At 55.9% G+C, this 18,075-nt stretch overlaps 2 protein-coding genes across 14 annotated transcripts in view; both read left to right on the forward strand.

The window, feature by feature from the left end:
* Nucleotides 1-4,542, forward strand: part of KLHL26 (kelch like family member 26) — a 28,280-nt gene extending 23,738 nt beyond the window's left edge. For all 4 annotated transcript variants that reach the window (XM_047850577.1, XM_047850578.1, XM_047850579.1 and 1 more), the window contains one exon: nucleotides 1,722-4,542. In XM_047850577.1, coding sequence (XP_047706533.1) covers nucleotides 1,722-3,303 — 1,582 coding nt within the window. In that variant the 3' untranslated portion in view covers nucleotides 3,304-4,542. The remainder of the gene's footprint in view (nucleotides 1-1,721) is intronic.
* Nucleotides 4,543-13,559: 9,017 nt separating this feature from the next.
* The window catches only part of CRTC1 (CREB regulated transcription coactivator 1), a 76,543-nt gene continuing 72,027 nt past the window's right edge, over nucleotides 13,560-18,075 (forward strand). For all 10 annotated transcript variants that reach the window (XM_047843014.1, XM_047843023.1, XM_047843024.1 and 7 more), the window contains exon 1: nucleotides 13,560-13,696. In XM_047843014.1, coding sequence (XP_047698970.1) covers nucleotides 13,571-13,696 — 126 coding nt within the window. In that variant the 5' untranslated portion in view covers nucleotides 13,560-13,570. The remainder of the gene's footprint in view (nucleotides 13,697-18,075) is intronic.

The following is an 18,075-nucleotide window of genomic DNA, read 5'->3' on the forward strand; positions in this document are numbered from 1 at the left end:
TCATGCCGGGTGAGGCCTTGCTGGGTGTACTGGTCAGTCTGCTGCGAGGGTCTTCTCCTAAAGTCTCCTTCCCTACGCTGGGCTGGGCAGGGGGGTGAGGGCCCCTTGGAGAAGGGCGAGGGCCATTCTCACCAGCTGGGGGCTGTCACGGGCTGAGGACAGTCTCCTCATTTCCTCGGTGACCAGCTGGCCGGTTCCTCCTGCCAGGCTGTGACCCTGCCAGAGAGAGCTGGGGCGCTGTCCTGGGGTGGTTCTCTGGCCCCACTTTGCCAGTGGTGGTTGAAGTGCCCCTGCAGACTGCGTCTCGGAGCTCCAGCCTCGGCGTGTTCCGAGGCCCGTACGGTCCTCGAGGCCAGGGTGGCGAGGCTGGGATGGCTTGCCCGGTGCGCCCCCCAGCTGCCCGCCCCCCCCCCCCAGGCCCAACAAGGCCATTCTGGGGAGACGGAGCAGCCAAGCCATCTGGGGCGCCGTTTCTATTTTTATTCTGGATTTGGGGACGGGTGGGCCGGCCCAGCCAGAAATGCCCTTTAAAGGCTCCTCTGCGCTGGCACTGCAGCCGGCAAGGCCTTAAAAGGCAAAGCTCCCTCCCGTCGCCGTGGCTGCCTCTGTCTTCAATGGGCTGATGGGACTCATGGGGACAAGAAGAGGCAGGGTCCGGGGGGCTGCCCTAGCTCTGCTCCTAGAAGGCTCCATGGCGCTGCTGCTCACAGGGGCGGGCAGTTGTTAGCTGGTGGCTCAACTGTCTTTACTCTGGGACCTGACCCCAGACCACGCTGGTTGTGTGACTTCAGGACAGGTATCCGTTGGGTGAATGGATGAGGGGAGTTCCTTCTCCTTGGTCAGCCGTCACAGTGCACATCTGCCCCGTGAGAGGAACCTCCGATGAACTCCCAGCAGGTGCTGGGGTTCTTTCCCCTCCTCCTGACGGGGGACCCCAAAAGCCACGGGGTGCTCTGACCCAGGTCCTGTTTCTGTCACTGGTGCTCACACTAGCACTGCTTTCCAGAGCAGGCAGAAAGGCTGACAGCTGGTGTCACTCACTGGGAGTCTCACGGTGGGCTAGGGCTCCTGTGGGTCAACCTCGGGCGCGGGGGGGGGGGGCTTTCCTGACTGTCTGGCCTCTCTCTGGAAATGACAGTGACCTTGGGTGGGGCCTCCTAGCGTGTACTCTGACCGGGGAACCCTAACCCTCTCCCCGTCCCGTGTGACAGGGCTGAGATTCAGGCTGGGGAAGGTGGGGCCACGGGCCCACATGTGCCTGCTGGTGAGGGGCTGGGCTCTGAGAACCATGGTGCACGGTGTTCTTGGGGTCCCCACCTTGTCTCCTGAGACTGCTGTGTGTGTGGTCTTCCAGGGCCGGGTGCCAAGGTAGGGCTGCACCTGTCTCCAGCGTCAAAACCAAGGTTTTGCCTTCTTTTGCCCACCCGTACCTGCCCCGCCATGAGTGGGCCCTAGCACTCCACACCCCTGGGTGGGCTGAGCCCGGCCCCAAAATAGAGGGGCAGAGTGGGGAGTTGCCGTTTGTAGGAAGGCATGTGGCTCGGGTGGGTTAAAAATCTTTCTTTTCTTTTTTTTGTTTTTGCGTGTCTTTAATGAGCATCTGGCCTCTTTCCCCTGGCTGGCCGTGCCCTGCTCATGGTGTCCAGGGGCCAGGCTATTCCTGGGTGGCCACGATGCCCCTTGGCAGCCCCGAGCCTACATGCTGTGTTTCCGAACTTCAGGGCCATGTTCACGGGTGGCATGAGGGAGGCGAGCCAGGATGTCATCGAGCTGAAAGGCGTGTCGGCCCGCGGCCTGCGGCACATCATCGACTTTGCCTATAGCGCCGAGGTGACGCTAGACCTGGACTGCGTGCAGGACGTGCTGGGTGCGGCCGTGTTCCTGCAGATGCTTCCCGTGGTGGAGCTGTGCGAGGAGTTCCTCAAGGCCGCCATGAGCGTGGAGACCTGCCTGAACATCGGCCACATGGCCACCACCTTCAGCCTGGCCTCGCTCAAGGAGTCGGTGGATGCCTTCACCTTCCAGCACTTCCTGCAGATCGCTGAGGAGGAGGACTTCCTGCACCTGCCGCTGGAGCGCCTCGTCTTCTTCCTGCAGAGCAATCGGCTGCAGAGCTGTGCCGAGATCGACCTGTTCCGCGCCGCGGTTCGCTGGCTGCAGCACGACCCGGCCCGGCGGCCGCGCGCCAGCCACGTGCTCTGCCACATCCGCTTCCCGCTCATGCGGTCGTCGGACCTGGTGGACAGCGTGCAGCCGCTGGACCTCATGGTGGAGGATGTGCTGTGCCGCCAGTACCTGCTGGAGGCCTTCAACTACCAGGTGCTACCCTTCCGGCAGCACGAGATGCAGTCCCCGCGCACGGCCGTGCGCTCGGACGTGCCCTCCCTGGTCGCCTTCGGCGGCACGCCCTACACGGACAGTGACCGCTCCGTCAGCAGCAAGGTGTACCAGCTGCCCGAGCCCGGTGCCCGCCACTTCCGTGAGCTCACGGAGATGGAGGTGGGCTGCAGCCACACGTGCGTGGCCGTGCTGGACAACTTCGTGTACGTGGCGGGCGGCCAGCACCTGCAGTACCGCAGCGGCGAGGGCGCGGTGGACGCCTGCTACCGCTACGACCCCCACCTGAACCGCTGGCTGCGGCTGCAGGCCATGCAGGAGAGCCGCATCCAGTTCCAGCTGAACGTGCTGTGCGGCATGGTGTACGCCACGGGTGGCCGCAACCGGGCCGGCAGCCTGGCCTCCGTCGAGAGGTACTGCCCGCGCCGCAACGAGTGGGGCTACGCCTGCTCTCTGAAGCGCCGCACCTGGGGCCATGCCGGCGCCTCGGCGGGGGGCCGCCTCTACATTTCGGGGGGCTACGGCATCTCGGTGGAGGACAAGAAGGCGCTGCACTGCTACGACCCCGCCGCTGACCAGTGGGAGTTCAAGGCGCCCATGAGCGAGCCCCGCGTGCTTCACGCCATGGTGGGTGCCGGCGGCCGCATCTACGCCCTCGGGGGCCGCATGGACCACGTGGACCGCTGCTTTGACGTGCTGGCCGTGGAGTACTACGTGCCTGAGACAGACCAGTGGACCAGCGTGAGCCCCATGCGGGCTGGCCAGTCAGAGGCCGGCTGCTGCCTGCTGGACAGGAAGATCTACATGGTGGGGGGCTATAACTGGCGTCTCAACAACGTGACGGGCATCGTGCAGGTGTACAACACAGAGACGGACGAGTGGGAGCGCGACCTGCACTTCCCAGAGTCGTTCGCGGGCATCGCCTGTGCCCCCGTCCTGCTGCCCCGGTCAGGGACCAGGAGGTAGCTCCCGGGACCCGTGGGACCCGGCCCAGCCTCATGCCGTCTCTGCCAGGGGTTCTGGTGAGCGCACACCGGGGCTGAGGACCACAGAACCACCCCACCCCCACCCCCCATCCCGCCCCCAGGGCCTGCTACGTCGATAAGGCCCCTCCCCCTGGGCTCCCTCTTTCCTTCTCGAAGCAGATCCTGGCTTCATGCCCACCGAGGGAGCCTGCCGGCCCTGAGGCCGACATGTCACGGCAGCGGGGGTTTCCTCACCCGCCCCACATCCTCGCTCATGGAGGGAATCGGGGTCTCCTTTGGGGTGTTGTTGTGTGGCTTACGTCCCACTTCTCTCTCCTCCCCCAGCTCGGCAGTCTCAGACGCTCAGATGCAAGCTCATTAGCGTCGAGCCCCAAACCCATGGTTTGCACCCTGCCCCCTCCCAAGTTTCTTGCACTGTGCGTTTTTAAAAAATAAACACCCCCCAAACTCTGGAACACACAGACCTCCAGGAGCTGGTAAGGCGGCAGGGGTGCGCCCTGCTCAGGGTTGACTTCAAGGGCGGGCATGTTCCTGCCCCCAATAAGCCTGAGCCGCCGGGGTGGGGAGGATGGCCTTGGACGAGGGTCTCGCGCTTATCTTCATTCCTGTCCCAACTCCCTCAACGTGTTCTGTCGTCCACTTTCAGAAGGAGAAAACACAGCCGGCTCTCAGAGAGGGTCCATATGGTTTCCCAGCCTTCTATTTGGTGCCGGGCGTCTCAGGGGTCCTCAGTGAGGAGCGGGCCGACACGCTAGGGGGACACCTTTAGAATCTCTCAGTGTGTCTGCATTCCACAAGTCTGATGATTTTTATTTCTCTCCCTTTTTCCAGCCCCCCACCCCCCCACCCCCGCCCCACCCATCCCATGTTCCGGTTGTCAGGCCACAGGGCCTGTGCCCTCAGCAAGGGAGGTCAGGCGGGTGGTGCAGGCTCTTCCCTTCAAGGGCTTTGCGGCATCTCTGGCCACATTTGATTTGGTGTCAAACCTCTAAAGCTGGTTTGGTCTGGTTTTGCCGTTTTAGTGTTCTTTTTGTTTTTGTTTTTTTTTTGTTTTCTCCTTTGGTTCTGTTTTGCTTCTTTTAAGACACCGGCATTGCTATCTTATAAATGGGATTTGTACCCTCGGGGCAACTTAAAGTGTCTCTTCTGCTGCTAACGGACGATTGATGTTGTGTCTCTGTGACCCACTCACCGTGTAAAGAATTAACCTCATATCTTAGCAGATGTCGTCTCCTAATATTTTCCTTCATTTAATAAAAATGTTATGGTGAAGAGATGGAGAGGGCCCAGCGCTGAGCTTGTGGGGCCTGATGGGTCACAGATTCCTCACGTCCTCTGTGTGGTTAGGGGCTCCTCTCCCCTCCTCACCCTTTTCCAGCATTGCAGAGGGGCTGGAAGAGGGGCTGGCCTTTGGCTCAGCGGCGTGGGGCAGTGGGAAGTGTGGCCAGAACTTCCACCTAGGGACTGGAGGAGAAGACAGATCCGCCCTGGGCTGGGTGGCCTTCGGTGAGACTCTCTCCAGGTTGTTCCATGCGCCTGCTGGCTTCATCCCCGGCCACCAGACAGCCCCCAGCTCCTGGCAGGTTGTCTCCATCTGCTCAGTCCTGGGGTGTGAGATTGGGGAGCCAGGGAGCCCCTCTCCCTGGAGGCCATGATGGGGGAGACGCAGGGCAGTCCTAAAGGAAGCATGAAATCATCACCATTCCATATGGGCCTGAGAGCTCCGTGAATCGCCCCCAACCCCGGCTCTCATGCCTGGCCTCGCCACGGACCAGGCTGTATGTTGGTGGAGGATGCCTGCTGTTCACGGACAGCTTTCTGAGATGGGAGGCTTCCCGGATCACCCTCAAAATGCACCCACAGGCCTGGTGCTCCTGTGCAGCAGCCTTCGGGGCCCCAGAGCGAAGCCGGATGTGTGGGTGGGGGGCAGTGTTGAAATAAAAACTTGGTTGGGAACCAGGAAGGAGACCATGCTGCCAGGGGCATTGAAATAAAAGCGGCAGCCCTTGGGGACTTACCAGAACATTCCAGTCCCTTTTCACCCCCCTCCCCAACCTGAGCTCCCCCAAAGAGAACCCTTCCCTGCTAGAGGCATGGCCCCTTCAGGGGGGCAGTGAGAATCTTTTGCCAGCTGCAAGTCCCCCCAGATCAGCTCACACCTCAGAACATCTTGTCCCCAATGAGCTGGCAGGGGTGCCGGCGCAGGGGGTGGGGTTGTGGAGGGGGGGGGTGTGCGCCGTATCTAACCGGGTCGATTGTGCATAACCGTCTGGGCTGGTTCATGGAATGTTCTCAGGGGCCCCCTGCCCCTCCCTCTTCACCACCTCCCCCCCCCGGAAGAAAGGAAAATTATTTTTCGTATTGTAAACTTTAAACACGAAAAAGCTGTTTTTAATTTAGCAGAAACTGGCTTGAATCTTCACTTGGTGAACGTTTGTGTCCTTCAGAGAAAGGCGGAACATGCATTTGCACACACATGCTTGCACAAATGCACGCACATGCATATAAGCTCACATGCACACCTGCACTCGTGCACTGTGACATGCACGTTGACATGGTCACACTGGTATTCACACGCAGCCTTGCTCGTGTGCTGAGTGACATGCACACGCACTTGCTCACACAAATACACCCACACTCGTCCTTGGACCTGCCCGGGCCTCTCTGCATGGTATCCTAAAGGGTTCTGGGTCCTGTCAGCTCATCTCCTCCCTTCACCTTTCATCCAGGATGGCTTGGGCCACGAATGGCCAGCCACTGCATGTAGGGACGGAGCCTGGGGAAAGCCCGTCTGCTTCCAGATGTCCCATTTCCCCACCAAGGCCCTGGATGCGGCCGGCAGGAGCCTCCCTCCACACCTGGGCTCGGGCTGTGGGAAAACGCTGTCTCCCGGGATGGTGGGATTCAGGCCCGCTAGAGGCAGGCCAAGTGTGACTTCTGGGGCCTCGCAGCAAGCGAGGCCAAGGGGGCCTCCAGGGAGCTCTGTGAGGTGGGAATCTGCCCCGGACCTGGCCAGCTTGGAAACCCGCCCCTGGCTTTGTCTCCGAGAACGTAGCTCCATCTCCTGTGTTCTCACAGGCCCCGGAGAGTTTGCTTCTCATGGTGGAGCCTCAGTGCACGGGTTTTATTAGGGGCACCTGGCCTTGGAAGCGCAGCCCGAATGTTCGCTGCACAAATGAGAGGTCCTGGGATGGGGAGGTGGGAGCAGAGCCTCATCCACTCCAGTGTCCCCGGGCACCATCTGCCTGCGGGTCCCAAGGGCAAGAGGGCCACGAAGCCGTGCTCCTGCCTACAAGGCCCCAGCTTATGTCTTGTCGCTGACCCTGCTTATTGCCATCCCGGCAGCCATTTCTCCCGCCTCACCAACAGAGCCCTGATTTGGTGCCAGCAACAGCGTGCCCAGCCTCGGGGGTTAGTTTAGGATTTGGCTGAGCCACTCTTGGCAATGCCTTTTGCCGGGGTTGTTTTTGATCTGGGCACATTTCCCAGATCTGGCCAGCCAGCTTTAAGGGGAGGTCGGGGTGGGGGTTTCTGGACAAGGGAGAGGCCTTATTGCCCCCTTTCCTCCCTTACTGCTTCCTGTGAGGACATGATGCCAGGAGCTTCTGCAGCCATCTTGTGGCCACGAGGAGCACGTTAAGCGAGGTGCAGAGATGCCACCTCCCAAAGCCCTGAAATCACAGGGCCACCTGTCCCACCCTGGAACTCCTGACCTCCGGACTCCTTTTTATGAGAAATCACGATGTTTGTGTCGCTTAAGATACTAGTGCTCAGGTAATTCTGATAGTTGTACCCCAAACAGTTTCAAAATTATAAATGTAACATGCTGGGAGTTCCCCATCTTATGTAAGTCAGGGTTTCTATTTGCCAGCAACAGAAACTGCCTCTGGCTAATTTAACTAGCAAAAGCGTGTATTGGAAGACCATTCAGTTGTTCACGGAAGTGGCAGGAGGGCCGCAAAACCAGGCTCAGAAAACGTAGAGGTCAAGGGGGGGTGGCAGCCAGAGTGATCACCTGAAATCATGCCAGGGAACTGGCTGGTGAGGACACTTCTGCCTTCAGCACAGAATCCAGATGCCTCAGCTGGTACTGCCATCTGCCCTTGGCACTCAGCCGTAGCTGCCCCTGAAAACCAGATGCTCAATGGTATTTCTTTGTACCACTTGTTCCAGAACGCAGACGTCCTGTTGGCCTAGCCCACGTCCTGTGTCAGTATGCCCTAGCTGCCTGGGAAAAGAGTACATCGGCGTATTAGCTGCTACTGCTGGGTAACAAACAACCCCAAGCCTCAAAGGCATGCAGAAACGAATGTTTATTTTTCGTGTTGTCTATGACTCGGCTGAAGGGTGCTTGTTCTAGGCTGCCGCTGGCTGGGCATGCTCTGCTTCTGGGTACGAGGCTGTGGAATATCCAGGAGGCACAGATCCCCCTGTCTCACATCCCCGGACCAGCAGCTAGCCAACATGGGTTCTCCAGTGGTCCCAGAGGACAAGTGGAATCGTGGGAGCCTTCTAAGGTCCAGGTTTGGAAATCGTTGTCTGGCCAAAGCAACTGACATGGCCAAGTCCAAAATCAGCACTGGGGAAACAGCCTCCGGCTTAAGGAGGACGACCTATGAAGTAGTGTTGCAAAGGGCAGGACACAGAGACCGAGGGGGAACTGAGGCCCGTAGTTTGATCAGTCATACTGTTGGCTCGGAGGCTTCTGGTGTCGCTGGGGGAGGGTCTACCTTGGCATATGGGGACTCCCCAGACTTGGATGGGGACTCAGATGCTGGGCCACCAAAAAGAAAAGCCTGCTCTACGACTCCTGCAGCCAATCCACCCCCTGGTGGCCAGCCCTCCTTTTTTTTGTCAGGTAGGTTGGGGCTGTTCTTTTGGACTGTGACGAGGGGGTCTGTGTGGGAGTTCGGTGGGAGCTTGTCCAAGTCGCAGGGCACTAAGGTGTCACCGGAAGACCTACACCAGGCATCCCCTCAGCATGGGTGGTTACCAGGGAGGGACTGGAGTTCCTGCCCCTCAGCTCCAGCTTCTTCCTTCGGTCTTTGGCAACCCCACCCTGTCCCCCCCTTTCACCTAACTCAGCCCGGGATGGGGGGATAAGGGGTCCGGCTCTTCATCTAACCTCTTCCTATTCAAGGGTAAAGGGTGAGTCCCACGTCTGGCATTTCTGGCTGCCTTCGGGTTCTCCCCTCTTGCTTTATAATCAAACCTGGCTCTTGCTTTGCCTTTCAAAACTTTCATGGGGGCCTGGTTTGGGAGTCAAAGACGGGCCCTGGATGGTTTTTCTCTTTGCCTTCCCGCTCCGATGGCCCGAATTCACCTCTACCCGATGTGGGTACCCCGGATTGACTAAGATTCCATATAAGGCAGTGCAGAAAAGCAAGGCATGAAAACTAACATCTCGAGGTAGGGTTTTCTTTCCTAACAGTTATTGAATGCTTGCGAGGAAGCAGGCGCTGAGCTAAGTGCTTTACGTGCATTATCTATTTAATCTTCCCAAGAGCCTGCGGGAAGAGTACCACCATCCACATTTAACACAGGACAGCCTGGCTCAGAGAGGTGAAGTTACCTTCCTCTTTTCACAGAGCTGGAGAATTCCTAAGGGTTGGACCACACAGGAATGTTCAGGAGTTTAGTTTTTTTTTTTTTTTTAAAGTTTATTTACTTATTTTGAGAGAGAGAGAGCGAGAGCGAGAGAGAGTGCCAAGAGGGGGAGAGGCATAGAGAGGGAGAGAGAAAGAATCCCAAGCAGGCCCCACGTTGTCAGTACTGAGCCCTATGTGGGGCCCGAACTCATGAACCGTGAGATCATGCCCTGAGCCGAAATCAATAGTCGGACACTTAACCAAATGAACCACCCGGGCACCCCTTGGGTTTTTTTTTTTTTTTTAAGTTTTATTTATTTAAGTAATCTCCACACCCAACGTGGGGCTCGCAACCCTGAGACCAAAGGTCCCGTGGTCCTCCAACTGAGCCAGCCAGGTGCCCCTAGAGTTTAGGTTTTAATTTAGCTTGTATTTAGAAGCTTTATGTTGAGGGGTGCTATGGTCTGGATGCAGAGGAAGGGCATTCTAGGCAGGGAGGCAGCCTTAGCAAAGCCCTGAGGCAGAATGCAGCAAGGCTGGAGCGGCGGACCTGAGAAAGGGAAGAGTGGGAGAGGACGTTGGAGAAGCCGACTGGGAACAAAGAGAGCTAGACAGAGCTATGAAGCCGAGAGAGAAAACTATATCCTGCAGCCAGCAGGAAGTGGCTTAAAAGGACTCACTTCTTAGCTCACACTTGGATGTGCTCTGTAAATAAAGTGAAACTATCCAACAATTGGACACTCCCAGCCCCTTTAGGTCAGGACTGGCTGGAGAAGGACCCAGGACTGGGTGACCCTAGAGCAAGGAATACAGCTCTCCTTAGGGGTGAGGATAGGCTTTCGGGGGGGGGGGTGGTGGTGGTGGTGGGGAGGCATTTGAGGTGGGTTTTGAGGGATGAATAGGAGTTTCCCAGGCAGAAAACGATTCATTTAACAAACACTTCCTAATCCTCCCTCTGTGCTTAGTTTTATGTTAGCTCTGGGGACCCAGGAAAACAGAATCAACAGGCAAGTATAAAATGAGGCTTAGGGCTCCTGGATGGCTCAGTCAGTTAAGCATCCGACTCTTGATTTTGGCTCAGGTCATGATATCACAGTTTGTGAGTTCGAGCCCCTCATCAGGCTCCATGCTGATGGTGCAAAGCCTGCTTGGGATTTTCTCTCTCTCTCTCTCTTTCTCTCTCTCTTGGCCCCTCCCGCACACACTCTCTCTCAAAATAAAGAAATAAACTTAAAAAAAAATAAAATGAGGCTTGAAGTGCTCAGAACCTTCAAGGGATAGAGAATAAGCCTTATGAGTAAGGAATTGGTGTGTCTGTGTCCTTTGTGCATCACACAGGGAACTTGAGCCCAGGAATGTTCGGGTAGGGTGAACATACTTTCAGCTTTTGATCTCAGTCGGTCTAGCAGGGAGCAGATAGGACCCTAGAAACAGCTGCCTTCAGAGAGTGGGATGTTCCTGGGTCATGGGACGCACACAGGGGCATATTTCAGATGGACCCTCAGGGAGGGTCTCTCAGAGGAGAGCCCTGAAAGATGAGAAGGCGCCAACTGTGATGGTGCCACAACAATGAAAAAGCAGCCAGCAGAGGCAACAGCACACGTCAAGATCCGGAGGTGGTGCAGCAAGGAGACTAGAGAGTGGCTGCAGTGAGAAGCCAGGGAGGGGGAAAGGGGCACGGGGGCCTCCTGAGCCGCCAGGAGGAGGGTGGATTTTTTTTCGTGAGTGTGATGGGGAGCATGAGATCCGCCCTGATTTACAGAGACCCTGGGCTGCTCTGAGAAGCCCATCCAGACCACACTAGTGTTAGCAGCTTTTTTTTTGATGAGGGAGGAAAGCAAAAACGGCAGGGCTGGGTTCTACCCTGGTCACCAGACGCCTCAGCCTCGCCTTCCTCGGGGCTGGGGGTCAATGGAGCCGGAGGAGGGCTTGGGTCACTGTCCGGCCATTGCGCAATAAGCATGCTCACAGCTTCCTCTGACTCATCACCAGGGTTTAGGACGGATTGAGTTACTGCCTGGGTGTGGGGTGAATGGGGGTGAGCACTGGCTCTTCACCTCTGTTCTGTGGGCATGGCCCGGTTCGGTGACCTGATAACCCCTGCTACCTACCAAATCTTTTTGATTTTTTTATTTTCTCTGCCCGGAAACTGGCTTGGTGCAGGCATGTATGTAAGTGATCAGAGTAACCAGCAATTTCGACCACTTATTATAAGCCAGGCACCTGACATGTATTAACATCATTTAAACCTTACAAACCCCTGGGGTTGAGGCTTGGCTCTGGCACTCAACTTGCTACAGACAGCTGCCATCTTGCTCTGTCTCTATTTCCTCTCCAATCTTACAGGATGGTGGCAGGAACTGGAAACCATATCTGTAGAACGCCCAGCTCGGCACCTGATTCACAGAAGCTGTAGTCTCAGTCAGTGCCAGAGACCAGAAAATGGACCTCAAATCGACTTCAGCAAAAAGGAGAATAAATTATTGGCTCATATAAATGGTAACGCCAGAGTGTTTGGCTTCAGGCATGGCCGGATCCAGGACCTCAGTGTCTCTCTACCTTTGGCTCTTTTTGCTCTGCGTGGGGTCACTCTCTTGGGCCATCTCTCTTCAGGTGGCCTCGGGAATGGCAAATTTGTGTTTTCTTTCAAACCAGCCATCCAAGCAAAAAGGATGCTTTTCTGTCTCGTGGTTCAAGCAAAAATTCCAGAACTGGATCTCATTGGATAAACAGGATCACACGCCTGCCCTGAACCAATCGTGAGAGCAAAGCAATGTGCTCTGTTGATTGGCAGACTTCCAAATTGGGATGGGGTATTTGTGGGGAGAGGGGGTAGTGAAGCCCACACATGGACTGAATGATGTGAATTCATCCCCACATCATGGACTGAAAATTACAGAGTGTTCCATGAAGGGCAGTTGATTGTTGGCACCCAAAAGGGGATGGCAGATGCTTGTTAGGGGAAAAGGTTAGAAGTCCACGAAAGTGCTCAAAACCATACGAACAAAAAGGATAAAATAAAGTAGTGGCAGTGCCCAGGAGACTCAAAATTAAAACCTATATAGAGGGGAGCCTGGGTGGCTTAGTTGGTTAAGTGTCTGATTCTTGGTTTTGGCTCAGGTCATGATCTCCTGGTTCGTGGGTTCAAGCCCCCAATTAGGCTCTGTGCTGACAGTGCAGAGCCTGCTTGGGATTCTCTCTCCCCCTCTCTGCCCCTCCCCTGCTCACTCTCTCTCTCTCTTTCTCTCAAAATAAATAAACTTTAAAAAATCCTGTTTTATATATATTTAATATGGACAGTTCACTAAACTGTTGTAATGTGTAAATAAATGCATGTTCAGAAAGTACTCATGTTCCTCTGTGATCACCACCAGCATCCCCTCCAGCCATCCCTTGCCCTAGTAAAAAGTACTTTCGTGCAATGAGAGCTGTCCCACTTTCCTCCAGCTGCCCCTCTTGGCTCCCGCCCTGTCCATGATGGGAAACTCCTGGAGCCTCCCGAATATAAACCTTTTGATATTGGTGGTTGTCGTCCCTCTGCTTGGGAAGGGACAGTTAGATGTCAGAACCTCTCGTTTCCCTGGGTCACTCTTCTGCCAACTGGGAAGATCCTGTTACCCTTTTCACTGCCGGGTCTGGTCTGGGTGGGATTTCTGGACCTTTCCTTTAGCACTCCATGGCAAAGCTGCATTCCTTCAGTAAGACTAGACTGGAGGAATTTGCAGAGAGAGGCTGAAGCCCTGTAGTTCTGGTTCTTTGGGCTTAAGGATAGAGAGAGTAGAAACTGGTCAAATGTAAGGTGATAGGGAAAGCAACGTGTTAAAGATGATGCCTGGGATTTGGGGCTGGGGGCTGAGCTCAAGGTTTAGGGCTCAGTTCAGACGCCCCCCTACTTCCCTGACAGTGGTGGCGGTAGGAGTCTCCCTCCCTAACATCAATATCCTGCCAGTCCATCGCTAGTTTTATTTTCCACATCACAATTATCTCCATCAGAAATGTTCTTGGGTCATTTATTGGCTATGTCTGTCCCCGCCCCCCCCTCCCCCCAACTGCACACCCCGTCAGGTCAGGGACCACGTCTGCTTGCTCCCGCCTTTTCTCCAGTGTGCCTGGCACATACAGGCTCTCAATAAATATTCGTAGAATGAATGAATGCATGAATGAGCAACTCCTTCAACTGGTCTCAAAGCTGAACTAGTTCGAGCCCCGGCAAGCCTCGGGGTGCTATCTGTCCTTATGGGTTGCTGGCCCCATCCTTGTCAACTGGAAGGGTTTGGCTCGGCGGTCTCCTTCTTGGGGGCTCCAGCGCCTGGACCCGTCCCCGAACCATGCACGTCCGATGGCCAGACGGCCGCTGTCCAGCGGGCCAGGAGTCTGCACACTACGCATGTGCTCAAATCCTACTCTTTCCGCCCCGCCCCCCCCGCCCCGCCTCCTCTGTTGGACACGAACGCGCCGGAGGGGCGTGCGCATGCGCTCTCGCCCCCGCGCCGCGCGCTACTTCCATGCGCCTGCGCCGCACTCACGACCGCTAAGGCGCCTGCGCACTGCCCGCCGCCCGCGGGCCCAGCCGGCGCTTGCGCGGTGCCACTGGCGAGTGTGTGTGGGGGGGGGTGAGGAGGTGGAGGAGGAGGAGGAGGAGGAGGTGGCGGCGAGAAGATGGCGACTTCGAACAATCCGCGGAAATTCAGCGAGAAGATCGCGCTGCACAACCAGAAGCAGGCAGAGGAGACGGCGGCCTTCGAGGAGGTCATGAAGGACCTGAGCCTGACGCGGGCCGCGCGGGTAAGGGGGCTGCCCGCGTCGACCCTTCGGGGCCGGGAAGGGAGGGAGGGGGCGCGTGTCCGGCGTGTGCACGGGGCGGGGGGCGCGCGCCGCGGGGGCGGGGCGCGCGCCGTGGGGCGGGGCTTGGCACAGCCGGAGGGTACAGGTGTCCCGACGCCCCGGGCATCGTGGGCGGGACAGGTGCCCCCACATCACCGATACCTGAAAGGGTGCAGGTGCCCCCACATCTATGCTACCTGGAGGTTGGGCTAGGTGTCACTCCATCATTATTATCTGGAGGGGACAGGGGCCTCCACATCATTACTACCTGGAGGGAATAGGTGCCACCACATCATCGTTACCTGAGGAGGGACAGGTGTCCCTACATCCTTGCTACCTGAGGGGGACAGGTGCCTCCACATCACTGCTACCTAGGGGAGGCAGGAGGACACTGAGGTGTATGAACTGGGCGCTGCTTGCACGCATCATTGTTACCTGGGGAGGGGGATACATGCTCCCACATCGTTGGTACCTGGTGTGGGACCAGTGCCCCCACATCATTGCCGCCTGAGGGGAACAGCTGCCCCGACATCATTGCTATCTGAAGGGACAGGTGTCTCTGCATCTTTGTCACCTGTGCCTTCACTCCCTGGGTGTTGGAGGAAGGACAGGTATATCCCCATTTGCAGACTTGAGGTGGGATCGGTACCTCTCTCTTTTAGGTTACCCGAGGGAAAGTTTTGTTGGCGTCCTCTCCTGTGGGGACCTGAGGGTGGTCAGGAAGGCAGATTGTGCTCCATTCTAGAGCTTGGAGTGGAGACAGCTACCCCTTCCCCGTGTAGCCCATATGGTGGGGACCAGGTTGTGTTCCTCCCACTGAGACAAGAGACAGCTGGCCGTGGATGGCTCCTGGCCTGTCAGGACCAGGGTGGAGGGACAGTTCTTTCTCAGGTTGATGGGTGTGTTTGGCACGCAGGGGCAGACCAGGTTACTAACCTCACCTGGGAAGCCACTGCGGGCCCTGAGCAGGGTTGGAGCTGGAGGTCTGTCTTTTCTCCTGGGCCCGTTTCTCTGGCCCAATGACCGCACTGAGGTGCCAGTCTCCTCGGGCCTCAGTATCCTCTTTTGTCAAGGGTGCCTAGCAAGTCCTTCCTTCTGGTTCAAGGAGGAGAGCATGCTTCGCACAGGTGACAGTAAGTCTCTGCTGCTTCCTGCAGAGTGGTGGGACCCTCCCCCTGTCCTGCACCCTGGGGCCTTGGGGAGGGTGTGGATGGGAGCTGCAGACCCCTATATAGGCGGTGTCTGGATTTGGCCTCTGATCTGACCGTCCCAGGCAGACATACCTCTGTGACATGAGCCTCAGTCTCTGATTCTTCAGGTGCAACTTTCGGGTCACGTTATTTACCAGTTAGTTGCTTGTTTGTCTGTGAGGTCGTGACTGTGTGGGCTAGAATGCGAATCTCTATTTCTGTGTATTTGTTTGGCACCTATTGACGGGGTGCCCACCATTGACCGGGTACTGGCTGTTCCTGCTCCAGCCACTGGTGCTTTTGCTTAGGATGTCGAAGAAGAGATAATTGGTGAATGAATGAATGAATGAAGGAAGGAAGTAAAGCAAGCAAGCAAGCAAGCAAGCAAGCAAGCAAGCTTGCGCCTCGAGTGTCCCCATAAATCAGGGCTTCTGAGGGCAGGAATGTCTACTTCGTCGCATCTCCAGCATGTAGCATGTGTTCGCATTCAGCTGTATGTAGTGTGGCAGGAAGAAGAAGGGGGTCACACAAGGCTGATGTCTGTCTTCATGATTGGAGGTCTGGGTTCTGTGTCGGGGTTGGAAATGTATTATTGTTGTTGAAAAGGTTTCTTTAAAATAACAGCTTTATTGATTCGCGTACTATATAATTCACTTGTTGGAAGCGTAAAAATCAGTGTTTTTTAGTGTATTTACAGAGTGGGGCAACCATCACCGGTGGCGAATTCCAGAACATTTTCATCACCCTCAAAAGAATTCCCATCCCCACCAGCAGTCACTCCCCATTCCTCTCTCCCCCAGCCCCCCATTTTTCTCTCCCCCAGCCCCTGGCAACCACCAGTCTGCTTTCTGTCTCTATGAATCTGCCTGTTCTGGACATTTCATATACATGGGATCATACGACATGTGGCCTTTTGTGTCTGGCTTTTTTCACTCAGCACGATAATTTCAAGGGTCATGCACAGTGTAGCGTATTATCAAAAAAAACTTCATTGCTTTTAATGGCTGAGTAATACTCCATTGACTAGGAGGGCCACATTTATTTTTCTGTCATCTATTGATGGATTTAGAAGAGATTTTTAAGATACGTGGATAGGAGTTCTCTCGGTCCTGGGAACCATTTCTGTCTGCCACCTCCCTCTCTGTTGTCTTCTTTTACGTTGGGAGTTGGGTGTGAGCCCTGGGTGGAGGTGAGCTTACACTGGATTTTGTGAGACAGAGCAATGTTCTGTACTGGGGGCAATTCTGTCCCTCAGGGACATTGGGCAATGTCTGGAGACATTTGGGTCGTGTCGTCTGGGGGAGGAGGTGCTACTGGCATCTAGTAGGTAAAGAAGGGATGCCGTTCAGCACCTCAAAATTCATGGATGTCCCCCACCACAGAGAGTGATCCAGCCCCAAATGTCAGCAGTGCTTAGGCTAAAAATCCTTCAGTTTGGAGGAAAGGTTGAATGAACAGGGGTGCAACCTTTGCACCTGGGCAGATAGAGTTCAAAGCTCTCTACCCACCTGTATGGCTGTGCCATTTTGGACAGGCTGATGGCTTTTCCCACACCTGGGGCCGGGATGAGCAAAGTCTTTCCAACCCCGTTTGGCCATTGCATGTGATGAGTGGCGTATCTGCGGTGCCTGGTGCAGGTGAAGTGAACACACCTGATTCAGGCACCCCCTCTGCCCGCCCGTGGCTGCAGCCTTCCACACCGCCTTCCCCTGTGATAGATGCTGAAGTTTCACCTCTACGTGTGAACAGGCGGCACATGGCCAGTTTGGTACCTGCTCCTTCCCGTGAATTCTTTGACAGCATGTCCACTCTTGGAATGAGCAGGGCTACTTAAGTTCCCATGTGTCAGCCTACACTCCTTGGTGATGGTAGGCATGTCAGTATCGTGTGAAAGCAGGCATGCAGCCTTTTTGTATAAATCCATGCTGTCACCTCACCCGGGGACAGGGACCCCGAGGATCAGATTTGGTATTGGCATGGGGTGTGATGTCAGGGAGACCACTTTGAAATCGCAGGGTAGAGGGGTGGGTGCATGAGTATTCCATTCTTGTCCTCAGACTTGGGGCAGCCCGAGGTGCAGGGAGGGCGGTGGTGCTCTGCAGTGTGACTTTGGGCAGGTCTCTTAACCTCTCTGGGCCTCAGAATCCTGACCTGTAAAGTTGCAGCGGCACATTTCAGGGACTGTTCAGGGACTATCTCGGGTGCTGGGGAGCCGGCAGCATACGAGGCATGTGAGGGCCATGCTCTTGGGGGAGCGAGTGTGGTTTTAGGGGGGATAGGAGAATCCCTGCAAATGAACAAAAACATATGTTCTTGGAGAGAGGCAACAGAGTGATGTGCCAGTACTGGCTAGGGTGGGGGGGCTGACATCCTGGTGGTGAGATGGAGCCCCTCACACTGGGGAAGAGTTCCCCAGGTGGGGGACAGGCAGGTGCAGAGGCCCTCAAGTGGGAAGGGCTTGGTGAGGTTGAGAAAACACATGGGAAGACTGTGAGGCTGGCATGTAGAGAGAACAAGAGTCGAGGTGAGGTCGGAGTGGCTTGTCGAGCCCTGGATTTCACCAAGGGAGGGGCCCTGGGAGGGGCCCCGGGAGGGTTTGTGATGGTGAATGGCGAGCCTTTGCGTATTGAGGTGCAATTCCCGGTGCATTCAGTTTACTCCCTTAAAGCGTACTATTCAGGGGCTTTGGGTATGTTCACAGAGTTGTGCAGCCATCGCCAGTCAACTTGGGAACATTTCCATCACTCCAGCAGGAAACCCCATGCCCCCTCCCCCAGCCCCTGGCAACCACTAATCTGCTCTCTGTCTCTATGGATTTGTGTGTTCTGGACTTTTTATGTAAATGGAATCACACAAGGTGTGGCCTTTTGTGTCTGGCTTCTTTGACTCTGCACGATGTTTTCAAGGTTCATCCACAGTGTCGTGTGTGTCAGTGCTTCATTCCTTTTATAAAAATTGTGGTAAAATACACAGGCCATAAAATTTACCACCTTCACCCTTTTTGTGCATACAGCTCAGCGGCGTTAAGTACATCCACCATGTTGGGCCTGTGCGTCGTTTCCTTTTTAAGGCTGAATAATACTCCATTTTGTGGCTCCGCTCCTTTCCATATATCCATTCATCCATCAAGGGACATTTGGGTTGCTTCCG

This window comes from Prionailurus viverrinus, chromosome A2 (assembly GCF_022837055.1).
Source record: "Prionailurus viverrinus isolate Anna chromosome A2, UM_Priviv_1.0, whole genome shotgun sequence".
Taxonomy (NCBI): Eukaryota; Metazoa; Chordata; class Mammalia; order Carnivora; family Felidae; genus Prionailurus; species Prionailurus viverrinus.